The sequence below is a fragment of the Dromiciops gliroides genome, chromosome 4 (genome assembly GCF_019393635.1).
Source record: "Dromiciops gliroides isolate mDroGli1 chromosome 4, mDroGli1.pri, whole genome shotgun sequence".
In the NCBI taxonomy this organism is placed as follows: domain Eukaryota; kingdom Metazoa; phylum Chordata; class Mammalia; order Microbiotheria; family Microbiotheriidae; genus Dromiciops; species Dromiciops gliroides.
This window is the reverse complement of record NC_057864.1, coordinates 80,363,146-80,386,171: the sequence shown is the minus strand read 5'-3', so window position 1 is coordinate 80,386,171 and position 23,026 is coordinate 80,363,146. Positions and strand designations below refer to the sequence as shown.

Genomic DNA, 23,026 nt, shown 5'->3' with positions numbered 1-23,026 from the left:
TGGAAGGCATTATGTGTGAATGATGTGTCAGGACACCTGGGTTCTTGACTTACTAGTTACCCATGGGACTTTCAACAAATCTCGACTTATTTCAGATTCAGTTTCTTCATCTACAAAATGAAAGGGTTACAAAGCTCCTTTCCAATTCTACAATTCTATGATTATCACTAGTATACAGCATTTTACAAATGAACAATTATTTACAGAGGGTGTGGGTTATTTAAATGAATTTAATTATAAAGATAAATTTTCTAAATCACTACATTGGATAGCTATAGACAAGCATTAAATTCTATTTTGGATAGTGCCACCTAAAAGCAAACAGAAACTTGTCCACATGTCCTTAACTCCTCTTTGAAGCCCAGTTTAAATGCTACATTTCTTCTAAAAGCCTTCTCCAACTCCCCAGTTTGTAATAACTCTCCTTCTTCAATACCACATAGCACCTAGTACAAAATGTACTATGGGATTGTTTAAAATAAAAAATATCTGTGCATTCAGGTTAAAAACTCAATTCTGAATAAGGCAGCCTGAGGAGAGAGCTCAGTTTGTTTGAAGTATAGAGTAAATATAAATGAATGATATGAGATAAGGCTGGAAAAATATTGTAGCATCTGGTGGTAGAGGGCCTTGAAGGCCAAGTAGGGAAAGTTGAACATTCTTTGAGAATTTAACACATTAGCTCATTTTGATGAGTTTGAAGACATGAAGTAAACATTGGTTGTAACTGGATTTCTTTCAGCTTTTGCCCATAGCTATATCTGCATGATTACCCCTATCCAATTCACATGACACCACCATTTAATTTTACAACAACCCCTAACCCCAATGGATCAGTTACTCACAAAATCCTACCTTCATCTTACTTGGAAAAAAAATGCCTATTTAAAAACCAAATTGTGAATTTTACTTGAGACACCAGCATAGGGCATTTCAAAAAGTGAGGTTCTCATTAGATATTTGAAGGATAACTGAAAATTTATTTTTAAAAATGATAAAGTACAATGGGCATCATGTATAATTTAAAGTACATAAAAATAAGATTCATCTTACTGTATTAGGCATGGATGAGATATTGTTGGTTAATTTAAATATTCCTGTTGGCATAGGTGATTTTTTTTTAAAGGAGTATCTTCTAAAAATGGCTAATTTTTCCTCTTTTACACCTGAAATAAATTAAACCAAAAAAAGCCAATAAGTAAAAACAGCTGAACTGCAGAATGCTGATTTGAAATCCTAAAACAACAAAACCAAACCAGTTTCTGCAGGTTCTCAAACTCTGAAGAGATGGAATCAAGGTGAACCACAAGATGGATAAATACCCCGGAATCTTAGAAGAGTTCATATCAACGTCATCATTTCTAAGTCTGAGCTCCTCATTCCTTTTGTAGAAGATTAAAATCCTGATAATAAACAACAGCCTAAAGGACAGGGTTGAGAATAATCCCACATTCTAATGTTCAAAAGATAAAGGCTAAGCATGGAATGTGCAGAGCTGACCGTGGAATACAAGATACAGAACTTGTCAACAATGCCTAGTGTTGCATCCTGATGGAGAAGCTTAGGAAAAGAGAGATCCCGTTTCCAATAATGTAAATGACTTTAATTTTGATTTGTGAGTTACTGGATTTAGAGTCATGAGAAACTAGTTTTGAATCATGCTTCAGATAATCACAAGCTGTGATCTTGGACAATGCCCTTAGCCTTTCTGAGTCCCAGTCTCATCTGTAAAATGAACAGCACCTAACTTCTTAAGGGTTGTGGTAAGGATCAAATAAGATAATGTGTAGAAAGTTTGTTTGTTTTGCAGACCTTGAAGTATGATATAAATGTGAGCTATTGCTTTTTCTCCTGAGAACCCTAAAACTTCATGTGCTTTCTTCTTGACATGTCTACAAGCCTGATAAGGACCCAGAAACAATAAAGAGACCTGTGGTAATAGAGTCATCGCTGGTAGTGGGACAAGGAGATTACAATTCAGTATAAATTTTTTTAATCTATACTTTGGTAATTATATGGTACATTAGAGTATCTTTTACTTGAAGAAATGAAAATCCTTTTAGAGAAGGGAGCTAGCATTTATTAAGCTCCTACTATATGCCAGACTCTGGATAAACACTGCCTAATTTGATCTTCACAGAAATCCTGGGAGGTGGGTGCTGTTATTATCCCCATTTTACAGTTAAGGAAACTGAGGAAGACAGAGGTAAGTGACTTGCCCCAGGGTCACACAGTTAGTAAGTGTCTGAGGTCACATTTGAACTCAGGTCTTGGTGCCTCCAGGTCTGACACTCTATCCACTGTGCCACCTAGCTGTCCTTTTTCAATTTTATAATATCTGATAGGTAAATAAGAAAGTATATGACAATAAGGTGTAAAAGAAGGAAGCCTGATATATAAATACCATGAAAATAAATGAATATAGAGGTAGGTGTTCTTTTTGTATTACCAGTTCTAATTGATCACAAACATAACTGACTATTCTCCTCAATCTTAATTCTTATATTATTAATTCTTCTAAATATCTAAATATCTAATAATTAATATATAATATAATGACATATGGCATAATCTGACAAAATATTACATAATATACTATAGAATTAATATAATGTATTCATATAAATTATTAAGTAATATAACAGAATACATAGCATAAGAATTAAGATTGCCATGGAAAGACTCCATAAAAGCCCACATTAGCACAATAACAAATGACAAACAACAACAATGAGGAGGCAGTGTGATGCAATGGAAAGTTAGCCAGATTTGGAGTCAGTTTGGGTTCAGATCCCTGTTTTTCCACTTCTTATCTGTGTGATCTTAGATGAATCATTTCATCTTCAATTTCATCATTTAAAAAATGAAGCGGTGACAGGTGGCATCAAGGTCCTTTTAAATCAGCTAGTGAGTCACTTGACCACCATCTGCCTCAGTTTCCCCAAATGAGGTAACATTTGGAAAGCACTTATCACAATACCTGGCAAATAGTAGGCAGTATATAACTGCTAGTTATTATTATCCTATAAGAAAATGTTCGCAGCTGTCATTGTATAGCTATTGAAATTCGCATATAACTCAAACTTCAGGAAAACACGGAGTTATTATTTTATTTATTTCTATAGACAAGTGCTTGATTTGCTAATCAAGCATTTATTTAGCACTTAATGTGTGCCAGACACTGTGTAGGTACTGGAAATACAAATACAAGCAGAAAGAAAGTCTCAGCCCTAAAGGAGCTTCCATTCTAAGGGGGGAAGCTGAAATGAGAAGCAGCCAGTGGGGTATGATGAAAGGAAATGGAGGCACAGGGTCATTGTAGAGAAATTGCAGAGTGTTGTCTGGAGGGAAATGAGCTGTAGCTAACATGGGCAGCCTCCTTATACATGGTTCTGAGAACAGCCATTCAAATAAATGGGAGAGGTCAGAATACTAGCAAATGGTGAATTCCAGGGCTGAAGGGAGCTTTCAAGATGAAAAGATTTCCAAAGCATGGTAGAAAAAGTCCTGAGTGAATCCTGGAAAGGAAAGAAGAATGAGGAGTCCAAAGAAATCATTCATAAGGTGTAAAGACAGTTAAATATAAAAGTAATATGGTGTACTTGATCTCTCCATTTTTCTTACCAACTTCACACACATACACACATGGGCTAAATAAAATCAAACTTTTCTAGTTGCTTGTTAAAATTTTATTTTAACAATTTAAATTTTAAAAGTCATCCTATTGGAGAGATAATTAATTACCTTTTATTTTGGTCTTAGGGAGATCACAGGTGTGAAAGAAAAGAAAATCAACTAAAGAAAAAAAAATGATCTTCCAAAAATGAATCAATCTGTAGACAAACAGAACAATGGCTTAAGGAATTATATTATATTATATCCACCACTTTTTTTTTCTTAAAGAAATCTGAATCTCTTCAAGAAATGATATATTTCATTTTCTTTTCTTTGTTTTCTTCCCCCGGGAGAAAAAAAACAAATACAGAAAATTTTCTCTTTACCTCCCTCTTTCTCCTCTCCTCCCCAATCTCTTTCTTTTTTCCCTCTCCCCCTCCATCCCTTCCTTTCTCTCTCCCTCTTCTGTCTCTCCTTTCTCTGTATTCTTTCTTTGACTCTCTCCTCTTTGGCTCTCCTCCCTGATTCTGTCTGTCTCTCTCTAGCTTTCTTCTGCCTCTCTCTCCTGAATCTCTTCTCCCTCTCTGTATCTTTTCTATCTTGTTTTAACTATATGACTACCTCTCCTCTCTTCTTTTTTCCCTCTCTTCTTTTTTTTTTTGGTGGGAAAATGAGGGTTAAGTGACTTGCCCAGGGTCTCATAGCTAGTGTCAAGTGTCTGAGGCTGGATTTGAACTCAGGTCCTCCTGAATCCAGGGCCCTGCTCTATCCACTGCACCACCTAGCTGCCCCCTTTTCTTTCTCTTGAGAGAGAAACTCAAATTAAACCAATTTTACACATAAAAAAGTCTTCTAAGTCCTCTGATATACTACCAGTTGTTTCCTACTTGTATAACTGTCTCATGCCTTAACACCCTTATTAGGCTATAGTCTCCTTAGGAACAGAGAATATGATAATGCTTTTATAAATTCCATATAACTGTACTATTGTGGTAGTAAGCACATAGTAGATAATATCAATGATAACTCTGGCTGTCATATTTTTACAAAACTGACTGGCTCAACCCTCTTTGGCAATATCACAATTATAACTGAAACTCAACTATCTAACATGGGGTAATAAATTCTCCCTCTCTACCTTATCTCCAAACAGAACAATGGTTGGTTCCAAAAAAAAAAAAAAAGTCATGTGATTGAATTTAGGAAATAGCTTTCATTGCTAACAGGACAGAACCTCCTTGATTCAAAACTGCAACTCGTTTCTAAAAGCTAATTAAATCTGGTTGACTAGTTCATGTTAATTGATTATCACTGGGATAAGCACAGCATTGGGGGCTCATAAGCTATAGTAATGGGAGAGGTGGACAAGGGCAGAAGTGACAGCCAATCTCTAGAAATCCAGTCTGCCCATGCTGAAAGATGACTGGACGAGTGAAACCAGAGTATGTGGTACACTTTTTTTTTTCCACTAGTTCTCATGACTTAATGAAGTGATATGGCTCATAATCTTCTGCAACCCTCTTACAGAGTGTTTTACAAATCAGTTTATATTCTAAACCAGTGTTGATTTTATTGGCATCTCTTGTTTGGCAAGATCAAGTGTTTATTGATTGATTGATCGATTGATTTATAATTTGTTGTCCATTTCTGAGCTCTTTTGATTAGTGGTGACTTTTATATTAGTTAAGCTTTTACAGAAAATTATGATAATAAAGGTCAACATTTGGATTATTTTTCATTTGCCAGCATCAGTGACTTGTTTAGATAGGTAAGTTAGCATCTATTTCAACTATTCACATAATTTTCTCAACTTACAGCTTTGTTCTAAAGTGATGCTTATTATGACCTTTATTCTAAATAATTGATAGTCTGACTATACAGATAGCTGAGGTTGATATAATTACCACATCAGAAACTCATTATTTCCTCTCTCTTAAATTACAACCAGTTTCAATTTTTGTGATGTGGTTCAGGGCTTACAGTCAGCACCTTGCAACTCACTTTTAGGGGGAAATGCATATATACACATATATAAACATGTATACACACATATATGCAGACATATGTGGTTCAGGGCTTACAGTTCAGCACCTTCCAAGTCCCTTTTGGAAAAAAAAAGAATACATATATATAAACATATAAATATACACACATATACATGTATATATAGATATAGGTAGTTAAGGGCTTATAGTTCAGCACCTTCTGACTCTTGGAAAAATGCATATATGCCCACACATATATGGAGACAAATACACATGTGTACATGTGCATATGTACATGTGTATATGTATATGTACATATATACACAATGAACCTTCTGGGTAGTCTTCAAGTCTTTGGAATCATTTCTCAAACTTGAGTCATATTTTCAAATATACTTTTTGCCATTCTGCCCTGAATCTACCTTTTTATATCAAAGGCACCAAGCATCAGAGTATAAATGGATTTCATTTAGGATTTTGTTAGGTCCTTCACAGAGGTTTTTCTACCTACCTTTTCATCTTCTATAATGGATGGTGGTATATAACATGCAAGGTTATTCATGATGATCATTTTGCTAATACTCGTCATGAGCACTGCAAAGTGAGATGATCATCCCACAAAATGAGTGCTTCACAAAACGATGTCTATTATTGACTGGGTGCAAAACAAAGCCCAACTTTAACAACTCTTTTATTTGCCTATTCAAGGAAACCCTATGAGTCATACTTCCATTTAGTTATAATGTCCTTTTGTTTTCTGACTTTGTTTTGTATAAGAATGTAAATACCAATATATTTCAGTTCTTCCAATAGAATGTCTAATTCCTTGGTTATTGATTAGAAAAAACACAGTTATTAAAGTTGATATATAATAAATAGGATGAATCATAGGACCCTCTGCTGTCTTTTCTGCCTTTCCACAATATCACCATCACTACACCAGACTATAGTTTTTAAATGTTTTTTCTTTGTTTTATGGGTTGCCATGACCAAAGGATTCAACTCCTAGTAACCAACCTACAAGTGATGAGACTCTCCATTCTTAGATTTTTTTTTTTGCAGGACAATGAGGGTTAAGTGACTTTCCCAGGGTCACACAGCTAGTAAGTTTCATGTTTCTGAGGCTAGATTTGAACTCAGGTCCTCCTGAATCCAGGGCTGGTGCTTTATCCACTGAGCCATCTAGCTGCCCCTCTGAGACTCTCCATTCTTAACTGGAATGGTCCTTTGACAGGACACTTAAGTTTTGTTCCTGGATCCATATTCATAGCCTTTCCAGCCCCATAAATATCAGAGCTTATACTCTACTAGCAATTCCTTTAAGACCTCAGGATCACCTCCACACCACGATGAAGTAACAGACCATGACTATGGAGTAGCCACAAGGACTTCTCAATCAAGCCAAAACCCTACTTATAGTACCCATCTTCCCTCCAATGTTAAAGCCATTCAGGTTGACTTGGTGGCTACAGATAAGTGAAATTTGCTTCTTTCATACTGTTCTACCACACATCTTTAGATCCCTGACTATCACTAGCTAATCAGAAATATTGTCCTCTAAGACCAGGGAAAAGGCACCTGAAAGTTTTGTAATGGAAGAGAAAACAAAGGAAGGAAATTAAGTACTTAGTTGCTAAGGATAGGAAATACAAGTGAAGAAATCATTTAAAATGCATTTCCTGACACAATAGTAAATGGCTAAGTGTTAGAATGTTGTATGATGTCAAATGGTAGAAGTGATGGATGGCATGCTTGCTGAAGTGTCAAGAGACTATAGGCTATACTATATATGTATATGATTATATTTGGCACAAAAGACATCCCTGTCACAATTCTGAGTAGGTAGTATACAAGTGCCTTCAGAAAAATGGCTGTGTTGCTCCCAAAGAACTATTTGCTAAAATGCCTAAAACAAGAAAAGAAACATCTGGATGACATGGAATCAATTAGTTCATTTGTATAAAGCACTTTTGTTTTTTGAAGGGAAACCCCTATGGACAGAGGCTTATTTTAAGAGTTATAGAAGGTATGGCTAAGTTCAGTAGTTTTCTTTCACCTCTGACTTTGTTCAGAGATCTTATGTGTCCCTATTTCGTTATATGATGCCATGGGATGTGTTTTACATGTTGCAATTTATAAGCTGAGTAGGGTATGTTTTCCATGGGTATAGTTTGATGTTTTACTAATGGAAAAAAAACTTTCCTCCCTCTACCATATGAAAGACTAGATTCTAGGGAGTGTTCTCTGTGGGGAAAGAATTACTTTACAAAAGAAATATTGCAGGGGCAGCTAGGTGGCACAGTGAATAAAGCACTGGCCCTGAATTCAGGAGGACCTGAGTTCAAATCCAATCTCAGACACTTGACACTTACTAGCTGTGTGACCTTGAGCAAGTCACAATCCTCACTACCTTGCAAAAAAAAAAAAAGAAATATTGCTATGAAGGAGCTTATTATGAAAATGTAAGGCAAGGGCACTAGTAATTCTTTTGTCCTCATTCTCTCCCCTCTTCCCTTTCCATTACATTTCCATCATCTCTTTCCAGTGGCAGTTATAGTACTAAAAAGGAGGACATTACCATAGTACTCCCTGTGCAACCTCTCTAGCATATTAACACTAGAATTGCTAATGCTGGGTCATACAAATGGTTTACCCAACCTAGGATACTGGTATTAACAAAGATACCAGGAATGTTCTATAGTTGGGGATAGCTGTCTTTGCTGAAGAGAAAGTTAAAAGTAACTACAGTAGCTGGGAGAGTAAGGGTGCAGTCATATTGTGCAAGGTATTCAGGTTGGAGAGTTACTCATTGGAAGTTACACCAACTCCTTGGGGATGTCACTATAAGGAAGAAGATAATGAAGTATTGACCAAGTGTCTATGACTTATCAACAGCTCAGAGTTATAGGGACAAAGAGACAACCCATACCCAAGAGTGATATTGTATGTTTACAACACCAGCAGACTAAGAAATCTGATTCAGAATCAGTTAATCAACTCTCATTTATTGTCTGTTATTTGCCAGGCACTGTGCCAAGTGTTATGAATACAAAGGCAATCATAATCATAATAACAATTAATAATAATAACCCAAAAAATAACCCTCAAAGAGTTCACAGTCTGATGGGTGAGACAACATGCAAACAGCCATGTACAAACAAGATATTTTCAGGATCAACTGAGTATATTCTAAGGATGAAGTAAAGTATTAAGATTAGGGAGAACTGGAAAAGACTTACCACAGAAGATAGGACTTTAGCTGATACCTCCGGACGTGAGGACGCTGCAATGAGGAGGGAGAAAGTTATAGACGTTTAGAACTGCCAGTGAAAAGGCTCAGTTGTCATATAGAGTGTCATGTAAGAGGAACAAGGAGGCCAATGTCACTGGTTCCCGAATATATTTTGGGAAGTGAGAAATAAGAAAACTGGAAGAGTAAAAAGGGGCCTCAACTGCTGTTATGATTTGGAGAATCTCACACCTGGAGGCATTCAGACCTGGAGAACTGCAGGAAGGTATGGGATTCTTCTTCAGTAGCATTCAACTTTAAAAAAAAAAAAAAAAGGAGTGTTCAACTAAATCCATTCAGCAGGGTGCTTGTAAAGATAGAGGTGCCAGTCTGTAGACCTGCCCGGGAAAAAGATTGGTCCAGGTTTCTAGGGGTGGGAATGGGGAGTAAAGAAAAAGAGACAATCAAGCTACATGAAGTAATGGAAGGAGGGAGAGAGGGAAATGGAGAGGATGAGGGAGGGAGGGATTCAGGGCGACAGAGAGACAGACAGAGAGAGAAATTTATTCAATTCCTTTATGCCACTGATGGTGATGCCACCAGAGTCAGATATAACCTGCCTTCTCTTAGGAGGCGTTGATGGCTTTACAATGTCTGTTGATTGATTCATTGACTGATTTACTTTAGGTTATTGAATTGTTTTGAAGCATAGTCAAGAAAATTATATGTAGAAAAAAATTATAATGGGTTTTTGTAAGGAAGAAAAAAGAGTTAGGGAGACTAGAGCATAGGAAGCTCACAGTCCAGTGGAGTGGCCTAGAGGTAGGAAGACCTGAGTTCAATTTCAGCATCAAATACTGTGTAACCCCCAAAGCAAGTCACTTAATTTCTGTTTGACTCAGTTTCCTTAACTGTACAATGGCACCTACCTCACAAGGTTGTATATGAAGCTCAAATGAGATAATATTTGTAAAAAAAAGTACCTAATATTTTAAGTGTTTTTTAAAAAGCTAGCACTTAGTAGGTGTTATATAAATGCTCATTCTCTTCCCCTTCCTCTTTGTTGAATGCCAAGGATATAGTAGTAGTAGTAGTAGTAGTAGTAGTAGTAGTAGTAGGCCTCCACCAGTCACTGACAACCATGGATCAGCCCCCTGAAGAGCCACAGACCACAGTGTGGCTGTGTGTTATATCTACCCCATGAGGAATAGCTGGAGTGTCTTCTCCAGGGCGCTGGCCTGGGCAGATCAATTTGGAAAACAAGCTGTTGCCCATGCAGCAGGTTTTCCCTCTCTGTGACATTGGTGGATCCAAAGGAAAGGCAGAGCCAATACAGTTTGGCACCAGTGCTGCCGCAGGAGTTGCCAGAGGAATGTGATGTCCAACATCCAACTGCCTAAGGGACTCTGACTCCTGATTTTTCCTCAGGGTTAACTCCTAAAGCTTTTCCCATATATGGGCATAGCCGCAAGGCAGCAGAGGTTTAAAATCAGGGTTTCCTTCCCCTAGGCAGGTTGCCTACCAAGGCTGATGAGCCCCACCTGCCTGAAATGACTGGTTTTAAGGCGCAAGTGACTCACCTTCGCCCCTTCTCCCATTAGTGGAAACAGTTCCGCCACAAGAAGGCCAGGAGTTGGGCTTCAGTTGTCAGACTATTTGAGACGCATGCCATTGGAGCATTTTATAGAGAGTGGGAGCTTATCCCCACTCCCACCCCGGCATGACAACCTTTGGAGCCAAGGATATACTTTCATAGATTATGCCTGTGGGCTCATTAGATATGCAGAAAGAAGTTTAATGACATTTTTAATATCATGGTTATATACTTGGCTACAGTACTCAAGTAGTATAGAGCCTTGAAACTGGGCATAAGTAATTATGTAAAAGTGTTATTTATGTTAACACAAATAGTATATATCACCATGCTCCTTGGCACATACTTGCTGATGTTTCTCAATTTGGAGATAATATAGAAAAAAACCTCTAGTGGCAATTGTGCTAGGTGAACCTGTGACAATAAAAGTATTCTCCAGGTAGATTCTTAAGCAAACCAAAGAATAGGGAATTGATATGGAAAGGTATACTTTTTTTTCCTCTTTGCCTAGGAAACAGTAGTGATGTCAAACTCAAATAGAAATGGTGGCCACTAATCCTTTTTTTGTTTGTTTGTTTTGGTGTGTTGGGGTTTTTTTCCACTAATCCTTGATAAGAACTAATAATCCCCACAGGAAGCATATTAATTTAGAAAAACACAATCACATTATCTATGTTCTTTTGTATTTTTATTTATTTTGTTAAATATTTCCCAATTACAGTTTTTTTAGGTGAGGCAATTGGGGTTAAGTGACTTGCCCAGGGTCACACAGCTAGTAAGGGTCAAGGGGCTGAGGTTGGATTTGAACTCAGGTCCTCCTGAATCCAGGGCTGGTGCTCTATCCACTGCGCCACCTAGCTGCCCCACCCAATTACATTTTAATCTGGTTCAGCTACTGTTTGACAACTCCACTCTAAGGATTTCCCTACAGAAAAAGAAAGTATTGAGCTTAAATTTCTTAAGGAATTGTATTTGAATTCAGACACATTTGTAGTTATAAAAATCACTGTTGATTTTCTTGTTAAATCATACCAAGCCAACAATCTGTCACATTTCTTTTCAGATATTACAAGAAAGTTTTGGTATAGAATGAACATCCTGAAAATCTGAAATTATAATGAGCTAGTAACTTGAAAGACATGTCTTCAAGACACCTGAAAATCATCTTCATAGTAACTTAGGGAAAATTAATGACAAAAATTACACAAAATAAAATGGGGCAGTAAAATACAATAGAGGGGCAGCTAGGTGATGCAGTGGATAGAGCACCGGCCCTGGAGTCAGGAGTACCTGAGTTCAAATCCGGCCTCAGACACTTGACACTTACTAGCTGTGTGACCCTGGGCAAGTCACTTAACCCCAATTGCCTCACTAAAAAAAGAAAATACAATAGAACTCTCAAGACAATTTTCAAAATTTACTCTTGTTTTCCCTTCATATAAAGTATCCTTCCTGTAAGTTTTAGAAATTAATAAAAGAAATATAGTACATAATTTTATAGAATATTTATCTTTATTTGAGATACAGGTTTGTTTATATGCTTTATATATAAATATATTCTGCATAATTATAGAATATGCAAATACATACACTCACATATCCATACATCCAAATAAACACACAAATACCACCCAAGAAAGTATGGCCACAGCCACAATTAAATTTAAGTATCACTGCAATTCTTTGCCTTCTCCCCATCCCCAGCCCCCAGCCAATCTTATAAAACAGTAAAGTGAACCACATAAAACTAGCCATAATGGTGCTTTCATGCTCCTGAGTCACCTCATGATCCCTTTCAGCTATTTCAAGTACTTTTCCATTTTTGCTACATAAAATGTTTGGGAAACTTTTGGGATTTTTTTATCCTCCCTGAAGAACTTACCTATCTATATAATTTTCTTGTAAAAGTCAAAACTTATTAATCAACAGTGGTTTTCCCTTGAAAACACTTTTCAAATTTTGGATTCTGATTTGGTGAAAAATCTAGTTTTCCATTCAAGGAGTCTTTTCTTTGCTGTTTTTTATCTTCCTGGTTATTTGTATGATAACAGAATAATATCTCCTATCATAAAAGTAACTCCTTCCTAGCTAGCCCCTAGAAAGATATTTTTTATAAAAGGTATTTTGAGTAGTGTGTGGGACAATTATGGATTTGAGTCAGATTAAACTCTGAGTATGGAGTCTGAAAGATACCTAGCCAGCCCCACCCCCCCCCCCAGCCTCTTGCTTTGCCTAAAAGTTAATTGCTTGTCAAATTCTCACTGTCTCCTTTAAGTTTTATTGTTGAGATAATGGACTTGGGACAGTTCTATAAACTTTGGGGATGGGGTCTGGGAGATATCCAGTCCCCCAGTAAGTTTTATTACTTGTCACAGTTCTACCAATTAGCACTATTTACTTTACTTTTGCTTAGTTCCCACATGCCAGCTACACCTTAGTTTATGGCCTGTAATAAAAAACTTCCCTCTCACATGTCAGAATCCCAGTCCCTGTCATGGCAGATAAGGGAGTGATTTCTGCCTCCCTCTTTCTTTGACATTCCTCAGCCTTGTACCCCTTCCCCTTCTCCCCTTTGTTCTTGGACATGTCTCCATACATGGATCACGAGCTGGGTACGCATCTTGGGTGAGACAGGATTGGATGTTAGATTGTGAGCTCATCCACCCTACGTGTACGTGGGGACAGTCCTTTTCAAGATTACTATAAAAACCTAGAGGATTGGGCATATCTTTGCAAGACTTCAATGTGTAATTGGGTTTTGCCTGTCCTCATGAGGATGTAATAAATATGTCTCTGCTTGACTTGGTGGTCTCCTCAAGTTATTTGGATAAACTGAGGCAGTTTGTCCCAAACAAGTAGCAACTCAAAAGAAAAAAAAGTGAGGAGGGAAAGAAAGAGCGTGGTTAAGTATCACTAGATTTAAATGCTTTGAGGTCAGGTACTGTGTCTTATTCATCTTTGAGTAAATTCATTTACATTTTCAAATTTACCATTTGACTCGAATGCAATATTTAAATTGCTACCTGAATTGTCACCTGAAAATTCAATTTGGAATTTATATCTTAAGAGATCACAGATACAAAAGAATTCCTTGAAAATTTTCAGTAAAGAACATACCATGGATACATCTCAAGTGTTTGAGAGTTGGCACTGTGTCTGATCAAGATAAGACCTGAAGGTTTCAGATCCAAAGGGTGTTATGTGTGTCTGAAAAACCTGCCATGCAAAACTAATAAGTATTTTCCAGCATTAATGAGATGCTGGCCTCTGGACTAATTGACTAGTATTACACTCTGCCAGATGAGCTTTCCTACTTCATTGGAGGTTAGATCTAGATTACACTAGATTATTTATTATATTTCCATCAGCAGTTATTACATTGGATTTCCATCATGACCTGGGGTTCAAATTCTACTTTGAGTAAAAAGCCAAAGAATTGTGGGTTTTTTTTCCCTCTTTGCAGCTATATTTGCTCTCATCTTTGAATTGTTTCTATCCATACAAATATGTATGAACATATAAGTATGTAGACACATTGTGTCAATACATGCATGTGTATGGAGAGGGAGAGACAGAAAGACAGACAGAGAGACAGACAGAGAGAGAGAGGATTAGGATTGCTAGAACTGTGATTTCACTGATATATGGAACTCATCAATGAGGAAATTCCCTCTCCCAAGGCTGATCAGCACCTTCTTTTCTATAGTCTGAGTCTTTTGGACTTAGAACACTGAGAAGTTATTTGACCTGGTCAGCATCACACAACGTGAAGCCCTACAAAGGGATGTTAATCAACCGTTTACTGATGATAATAATACCTATTGAAAATGTCTTGTGTTCCAGCTCAAAATAATAGTACTCTGCCAGAGCCATTCAGGGAAGCTTTGTTTAAAAAAAAATCTGGAATGAATTTTAAATTTCTAAAATAGTATTTAATTAGGTCTCATCATTTCAATGAAAGTATGAAGAATGAAGAATCTTTACACGTGTTCATCAGTGTCCTTAAAATTGTAACAAGATCTATAATCATGATAGCACTCAGACCAAACATCGATGTTAAAATTCAGAATTACAGTTCTTTGACAGAGCCAAATTTTGCCTATACAAAATGGGATTAACTTCAAAGATGAATCCATTTAAAATGATGCTTCCTTGAGTCTGGGTGGATGGATGAATGGAGGGTGGGAGGGAGAGAGGGGAAGAGAGAGAAGGGGGGGGGGGAGACAGGGACAGGGAGACAGAGAATAGAGAATAGAATATAGGAATTTGCCCATTACCTCTATTGTCACTTACAATTAACTAGAATAATTTATAGTTCACTCATATAAATATTTTTAATTGTTACAGCTGGGAGGAAGTTTGGTTTCTTTTCACAGCATACACATATATGCATGTATATATTTCTGGAAATATTCTGGTTTAAAATATTACAGCACTATTAAAATGAATCTTACCTTCCAGATATATTAACTTTAGCTGCCAAAGATAAGGAGTACATAAATGACATATTACCTGCAGGCAATACATTCACATGCTACATCTTTTGCGTACAGAACTTTTGTCAGAAATCTACAGTACGTCCAGGCAGGACCACACATACTGGGCAGTAGGGGAATACACAACAAATTCCCGAGGGAAAAGGCACCCTCACCCACCCCACTCTAAACTCATTGCTGACTTGGCGCCCCAGACAACCTCTCCCCCTCCTCCCGCCCCGGGGTGCGGTACCGGGATGCTGACCCCGAGGGCGCGTCCCATACACTTGGCCGGCTCTCCAGGACATCTGCCGACAGACAGATGAGGACACTGGACCGGCGCCGGATCGAATTAGGTTCCCATCAGGCGTCCCTCCACTCCAGGGTCACGGAGCTCTGGGTAGCCCGCCTCTGGCTGTGCTGGCTTCCACTGGCTGAGGCCAAATTTTGCCTCCGGGGGACAAAGAGAAAGGTCGTTTGGGGAGGGGGAAGGTAGCCTCGTAGTCCTAGCCTCGTAGTCCGGGGAGATGGGGGGTTGGGGAGCAGAAGCGTCCCGGGATTATTGTGGTTTTCCGGGAGGAGTGAGACGTGAGGCACCCCCACCACCCACCCACCCACCTACCGACGAACCCATCTACGAACAGAGATGCTTTCGCAACCAGCGGAAGCCGAGTCACTGTCACGTGGGGAGCTCGACTGCCTTAAATGTGAGGGGCAGCCAAGGCATGCAGCTAGTTCCGAAAAGCAACCACAAGAGCAGGAGTGACTGGAAAGTGAGAGGACTTTGCCTAAAGAAAACCACTACGCCCTCCGCTGTGATGATGACAAGGATCGCGGGCTTCATAGTCTTCCTGTCTCTAGCGCTCACGCTCAGCGACGCAGGTGAGTCCCGAGACGCTCCCTGGGGGCCCAGGGGAGCGGGATGAGCTAAGGTTGCCTCTCTGCCTCCACCATTCCCGGTTCCCTGCAGCTTGAATACTCTTCTATTTGGGCTAGAGAGCATCCTATGTCCCATTTATTTCTTCCAGCCAGGTTGCCAAAATATTACCATTTAAAGAAGTCTTTCAGCTGTTTGGCCAGGTCCCATTATTAGGGGCTGGTCCTTTTCCTTTTTAAAGGGTTCCAACCTACTAGACACAACCAAATTCGTTTGAGACCCGTTAAATGTTAATGGGGAGAGGGGGGAAAAAGAAATTAAGTTATATGTTATATATATGTTATATACTTAGGGATGTCTTTTTTTTTCCAGAGTGGATGTTGTAGTTGTTACCCTTATTTAGACATGGACATTAGTCTAGGTGTAATTTAGCTGTTCTCTGTTTCAAATGGTACAAATTACCACTTTCCCTTAACTACCTCTGTATATTTCTAGTTGTGAAATTGGTCTATAATATGCTATAAAACAAAGGAATGGGGTAAAGATGAGACTATCAAAGGCACTGTTCACTTATTCAGTCCCCCCCCCCCCCTGCATTTTAGCAAACCCTTGCTGTTCGAACCCATGTCAAAACCGAGGTGTATGTATGACCACTGGAATTGACCAATACCAATGTGACTGTACAAGAACAGGATTCTATGGAGAAAATTGTACAACTCGTAAGTTTCCATCTTAAATTTCATAATTTTGAAATAATTCAAAGAGACAGAAACCTAAAATATTCAATTTTCTCCTTTTTTTTTCCTTTTACTATCATAGCTGAGTTTCTGACAAGGCTAAAATTGATGCTGAAACCTACTCCAGACACAGTTCACTACATCCTCACCCACTTCAAGGGAGTGTGGAATATAGTCAACAATATCCCTTTTCTTCGGGACTCAGTGATGAGATACGTGTTGACATGTAAGTAACCTAGCTTTTTCTTAAGGACTGAGACAACCACAAAAAAGTGCAATATTATAGATTACAAAATAAATTCTCTAAAAATATACTTGCTAATTTTGAAAAAAAAAAAAATGAGTGGAAGGCACCAGTCATAAGGCAGTTGAGCAGTGAATGGATTTATTTTCATTTGTTTTATAAAAGTATAGCTTCCTTTATTTTAGACCCTATATTAAAAAGTGCATTTTAACATCTTATAGTTCACTCTTTTACTACTAGAAGTAGTCATTCAAATCTTTGACCTAAACTTTTCCCAGGTTTTAACTCTGGGATCATTTTCTTTTCAAAAACAGTTCTCTCTGCCACAGTAGTTAAAATCAGATTAATATTGTTGTTTCAGTAGATAAAACAAAGAAAAATAAAAAATGCTGCTTGTGGAAATGTCTGAGATGTGTTTTCTCTTTCAATTTCAGCAAGGTCACATCTGATTGAGAGCCCACCAACATATAATGTTCACTATGGTTACAAAAGTTGGGAAGCCTTTTCTAACCTCTCTTACTACACTAGAGCTCTTCCCCCAGTGGCAGATGACTGCCCAACTCCAATGGGTGTAAAAGGTAAGACAAGGCCCTCAGATTTTTTTTTTGAGCTAGAAAATTAGACTTCAGAATACTATAAAGAGATTAGTTAGTTAATTCATAAAATTATCCAACTCCATTGTTTGGCACTCTTATTAAAATGTAGATTGATAACAAACTATCATTTGGCACAAACCATTCAATCAGATTAAGTTTCAATCTAACTGAAAATCATAGGTTTTGGAAAATTCCACTTTCCTGAATATTTTGTTTAACTACGTTTATTTGAAATTATTGTCGTGTTTTAAATGAGATTGAATTAAAGAATGATTGAAGTTTTTCAATTATGCTACTTCCCAAATTTTAAAAACCTAAAAGAAAAGGGTATCCTAGGAAACTAATAGCCCAGGTCTTCTTCCTCAGAAATATGGGATTATAAAGTAAGATTCTTCATTTTATAGGTAAAAAACAGCTTCCTGAATCCAAAGAGATTGTGGAAAAATTTCTTCTCAGAAGGAAATTTATTCCTGATCCCCAAGGCACAAATATGATGTTTGCATTCTTTGCCCAACATTTCACTCACCAGTTCTTTAAGACAGACCATCACAGAGGCCCAGCCTTCACAAAAGGACTAGGACATGGGGTAAGTCCAGAGGACAAAGAGTTAAATCAAAATTATGGCAGATCACAGTAGTTTAATAATCACCCATGTTGATAAAATGTTATCTTAGTTTTGAGGGCACATAAAATTTATATAAGCAAAAATGTTTCAAACATGTGGCCATTATCATAATTTCTGTATCTCTCCCTTTGATGTCCATCTTAGTGGGATTTTTCTATTTTTCACACATCAGGGAATGATCACTGAATTCCAGAGCCATGCAGTTTAATGCCTCCCTGTAAAAGAACCCCATTTATAACATGACCAACAAATGGTTTTTCAGCCTTTGCTTGTAAACCTCAAGTGAGGGGGATATATCCTTCCCATCCCCCACAAAAGCAACCCTTTCCATTTTTGACTAGCTTTGATTATTAGGAGGTTTTATTTGGGATTTTTTGTTATAGCAATCCTAAATTTACCACTTTGCAACTTTTACCCATGGCTTCTACTTCTACCCTGGGTACTCACTTCCTCTGGCTTGTCCTAAAGACCTTGTATTTTCCATTTAAAATGTCTGTCTTTCCCAGAACTTGCCTTCAAGTGCATTCAGTACCCTAATTATCATCCTTTAAAATAACTATTCCATTTGAAATTTGGATACAGCTATAAATGACTTCATTAAGAAGTTCTGTTCAACAATATAAATACAGTCATTCTAAAAGTTTAGTTCATTGGCATTTTTCCTTCACTTATTTAACAGATCTTATGTAATTATAAGATAAGTTCATAAATTTATGAGAAATAAAACTATTAAATTTGACCTAAGTTTCTGCCTTCATTAGTGAAACAATTTAATCCATATCATTATAGAAGAGACTTATTTGAAATTAATTTCTCATGAGAAAAGCTATCATTGAATTTTTTTAAATACACTTTTCTAATGGATAATTTAAATGACTGCATAACACTTTTAACAATCATAAAAATATGTTAATAATACTCTTAGAATTGACAATTTATTAGCAAGAAGCAACCCTTTAAGCAGCAGCAAATTTAATTTTTCCCCAATTATTCTTGTAGGTTGATTTAAATCATATTTATGGAGAAACTTTGGAAAGACAACATAAACTACGGCTTTTCAAGGATGGAAAAATGAAATATCAGGTATGTTTTGGTTATATTAGCACTAATATATTATTAATCTTTTTAAATGATACTTCTGACTAGCCTTAATAATTTTTCCCATCACACAAAATTATCTTAAACTTTATTCATTTTTCTCCCTAACCTTTTGCTCTGTATTTTTTTTTTTGCTTGTAGGTAATTGATGGAGAAGTATATCCACCCTTAGTGAAAGATACTCAGGTAGAAATGATCTACCCACCACATGTCCCTGAGCATCTGAAATTTGCTGTTGGGCAAGAAGTATTTGGCCTGGTTCCAGGTTTGATGATGTATGCTACTATATGGCTTCGTGAGCATAACCGAGTGTGTGACATCCTTAAACAGGAACATCCCGAATGGGATGATGAGCAGTTGTTCCAGACTACCAGACTGATATTGATTGGTAAGTCATATTTTTGCATTATAGCATCTTAGAGGGGTAATGATGGATATCAATTCCCTTGTCTGTAGAGAAAAGTTTTGTTATATTCATCTTATTTTGAAGGATCAAGGGCTATGCTACAAGACAATATTATGTTCCATATGAATTAAAATGGAATAGACACACTGAGTTGTTGTCCATTAAATATTTTTTCACACCAGACACGTGATTTTGCTGACATAGGAAAGGCCCCAGTGAGGAAGTTCCTTCTGTCAATGCATCTTGTATTGGTAGAAGTTCCTTCTATTAATGCAGCTGCCCTTCAATTTATAATCTTATAGAGGGTCACATCAAATACTGAAATGTAAAGTGATTTGCCCAGATTCACACAGCCTGTTTGTGTCAGAGATCTTCTACAGCCACCTCCTTCTCCCCTCTACCACACTGTGTCTCACTGCATTAAATAGAATAGTCAATTTTATTTTGCTCAGTAAAATAGGGCAAGGTGCATCTAATAGAGGAAATGGGAAAAACAAGGAAACTATGCTAAAGCTTTCTCCTAAGGTTAAAGATCTTTAACATTTTCAGACAGAGAGAGAGAATAATGAGAGCATGAGAATGAGTGAGACAGACCTAGGCAGAGAGACTGACTGACTGAGTACTTTGGTTTAATCCTTTTGGTTTAATTTTGTTTTATGTAAATAGGTGAGACTATTAAGATTGTGATTGAAGATTATGTCCAACACTTGAGTGGTTATCATTTCAAACTGAAATTTGACCCAGAACTGCTGTTCAGCCAGCGCTTCCAGTACCAAAACCGAATTGCTGCTGAGTTTAATACCCTCTACCACTGGCATCCTCTACTTCCTGACACCTTCCAAATTGAGGACAAAGAATATAGTTATCAGCAGTTCCTCTACAACAACTCTATATTACTGAAACATGGAATTTCCCACATGGTGGAATCATTCTCTAGGCAAATTGCTGGCCGGGTAAGGGATTAATTCAAAATTTTTGTATTCTTCAAGATCTCTAATGCACATATAGCATTATTCTTGTATCCCATTATTCAAGGGATAACAATAAGTAATTACCTTTCCTGTGAGATTACTTTGCTCTTCCTAAAATCAGAGGAAAAGTTCTAAATGGGTTTAATCTAAAAAACAAAAAAAGAGAGATTGAAATGAACTGAAAACCATGAGTATCCAAATTTGCATATCTTAGCAAAAGTGTTCAGCTTTTAAAAAGAACTTTCTTTAATCTCATTACAGACATTACTAATTTGAACACAGATATAATTTATATAAGCATTAAACATCTAAATTCATTCTCAGCTGCTCCTTAATCTTAAAGGCAAAACTTACTGAAATTTTCCTCAGTATTTTTTCCAAGACAAAGAAAATAACACCTAGCTTTTATTCAAGACTATGCACAATGAATATCCTCAAAAATAAAACTGTTGTAATTTACTTACTCTTTTCATTTATATTGTTATTCTTTTTCAACAGGTTGCTGGGGGCAAGAATGTTCCGCCTGCAGTACAGAAAGTTGCCATGGCTTCAATCGACCAGAGCAGACAAATGAAATACCAGTCTCTAAATGAATACCGAAAACGCTTCATGCTCAAGCCTTTTAGTTCATTTGAAGAATTGACAGGTAAAAAGAAAGTGGGAGGCAATGTTGTGACAATAATTGTAGAGACAGACAAAAAAATGCTAGTTTGTGAGGTTTTGCATGTATTGAATCAGTCTTTTTCATCATTACAGGAGAGAAAGAAATGGCTGCTGAGCTGGAAGCCCTCTATGGTGATATTGATGCTATGGAGTTGTATCCTGCTCTTCTAGTAGAAAAACCTCGCCCAGGTGCCATCTTTGGAGAGACCATGGTAGAACTTGGAGCACCCTTCTCACTCAAAGGACTCATGGGTAACCCAATATGTTCCCCTGAATACTGGAAGCCTAGCACTTTTGGTGGAGATACAGGTTTTAACATTATCAATACAGCCTCAATCCAGTCACTGATCTGCAATAATGTAAAGGGATGTCCCTTCACTGCATTTGATGTTCAAGACTCCCAACTCACCAAAACAGCAACTATTAATGTCAGTTCATCACACTCTGGACTAGATGACATCAATCCCACAGTACTGCTAAAAGAACGGTCAACTGAACTATAGACACCTATTGGACGTATTTATTTATTTAAGTAAAGTATTTCTCTAAGTTATCTATTTATAAATATTTATATGAAGCTCCCCATGTTACTTGATATCTTCTGTAACAGAAGGTAGTAAGTACTCCTGTGTTGGAGAAATAATTCATATAAGTGGGAATTTTGTTTGCATTGATATTTTAAAGACAAGTATTTCCTTCTTAGGTTTGAGAGGGAAACACTTTGTTTTGTTCATTTTGAGATATTAGATTGTGTTAAAACAAGAAAAAGTGTAAGGTATTTATTTGATCTTTATTATTGTTATCATAATGTTGAAAAGCTCTGTGAGTAACTACACTACCTTCTTAAAAGATGATATAAATGTAGCGCTTAAGTCTTTGAAACTCAAAGTGCTCTTCTTAACATGTTTTCAAATTCAAAATTTGCATCACTTGGAATCATTACAAAATGTAATGAACCAAAAATATTCAAATAATAACAAACATCAAAATCATAGGATTATGGATACAGAGCTGGAATTTTATAGAGGAGGAAACTGAGGCTCAAGGAAATGAAATGATTTGCCTCAGGTCAGTCAAACACTGAGTAGCTGAGCCAGGATTTGAATTCAGATCCTGTAACTCTAAAATTAGTCCACTTTCTACTGCACCATGCCAAAAAAGCATCTGTTTTAGGCTACCAAAAAGATAACTGAATTGGACGCCTTTATAATATAATTTACACTTCCTCATGGTGTAAATCAAAGTACAATCTCAGGTATCCTAGGATCTGAAGATGTGTATGAGATTCTGGGTTATTTTCACTACATTATCCTGCCATTCATCATTGAAAATATCAGATGACTCTATTTGAAACCATGGTAGTATCTTTCTTTAGATATATCAAAATGGCAAAGCCAACAAGAGAATCAGCCATGAAGTCACTGAAAGAATAAGTTGCCTTAAAATAGCATCTTTTACCTAAAAATACTCCAGTAATTTTTTTATTACTACCAGTAAACAAAATGACACCAGCAATATATGGGGAAATTTTATTATAGTTTGTTTTAAAGTAAGCACCAGCAGTACAGGAATATTATTTCTTCAAACTGTGTATAATGGACAGCACAATGTCATGTACTTTAGACTGATCCAGAGATACTTTCTCAATCATGATCAATTACAAAACTGGATTTGGGCAGAAAACTGAAAACCTTATTTTTATATTTTTTACAAGACTTTGTTTTCTCCAGTTGTTTCACAATACTATATAGCAGTCCATATTACAAATCAAGCTCCTTAAGAGGAGTGTATTTGATATTCACAAATCCATTGTATCTTCTTAATTACATTCATATCTTTTGGACTTACATATCAGTAGGGACACCTTTTGATGTCCCTACCACCTATGATATTTGCTGCTTCTTTGTTCAG

The 23,026-nt window shown here is 37.0% G+C and overlaps 1 protein-coding gene across 1 annotated transcript; it reads left to right on the top strand.

Moving 5' to 3' along the window:
- Window positions 1–15,608: 15,608 nt before the first annotated feature.
- On the top strand, window positions 15,609–21,688 carry PTGS2 (prostaglandin-endoperoxide synthase 2). The gene is made up of 10 exons (XM_044005317.1): window positions 15,609–15,780; window positions 16,378–16,494; window positions 16,595–16,738; window positions 17,191–17,334; window positions 17,757–17,938; window positions 18,977–19,060; window positions 19,217–19,463; window positions 20,148–20,434; window positions 20,951–21,098; window positions 21,209–21,688. The coding sequence occupies exons 1-10, from the start codon at window positions 15,624–15,626 to the stop codon at window positions 21,616–21,618; spliced, it is 1,920 nt and encodes a 639-aa protein (XP_043861252.1). The 5' UTR covers window positions 15,609–15,623; the 3' UTR covers window positions 21,619–21,688.
- The last annotated feature ends 1,338 nt before the right edge of the window (window positions 21,689–23,026 follow it).

Excerpts from the sequence above, each read along its gene's own strand:
- PTGS2 (XM_044005317.1), top strand. The coding sequence starts at position 15,624 with ATGCAGCTAGTTCCGAAAAGCAACCACAAGAGCAGGAGTGACTGGAAA. Across the intron at positions 17,335-17,756 it reads AACTCCAATGGGTGTAAAAG|GTAAAAAACAGCTTCCTGAA; the intron begins GTAAGACAAGGC and ends TTCATTTTATAG. Across the intron at positions 21,099-21,208 it reads TTCATTTGAAGAATTGACAG|GAGAGAAAGAAATGGCTGCT; the intron begins GTAAAAAGAAAG and ends TCATCATTACAG.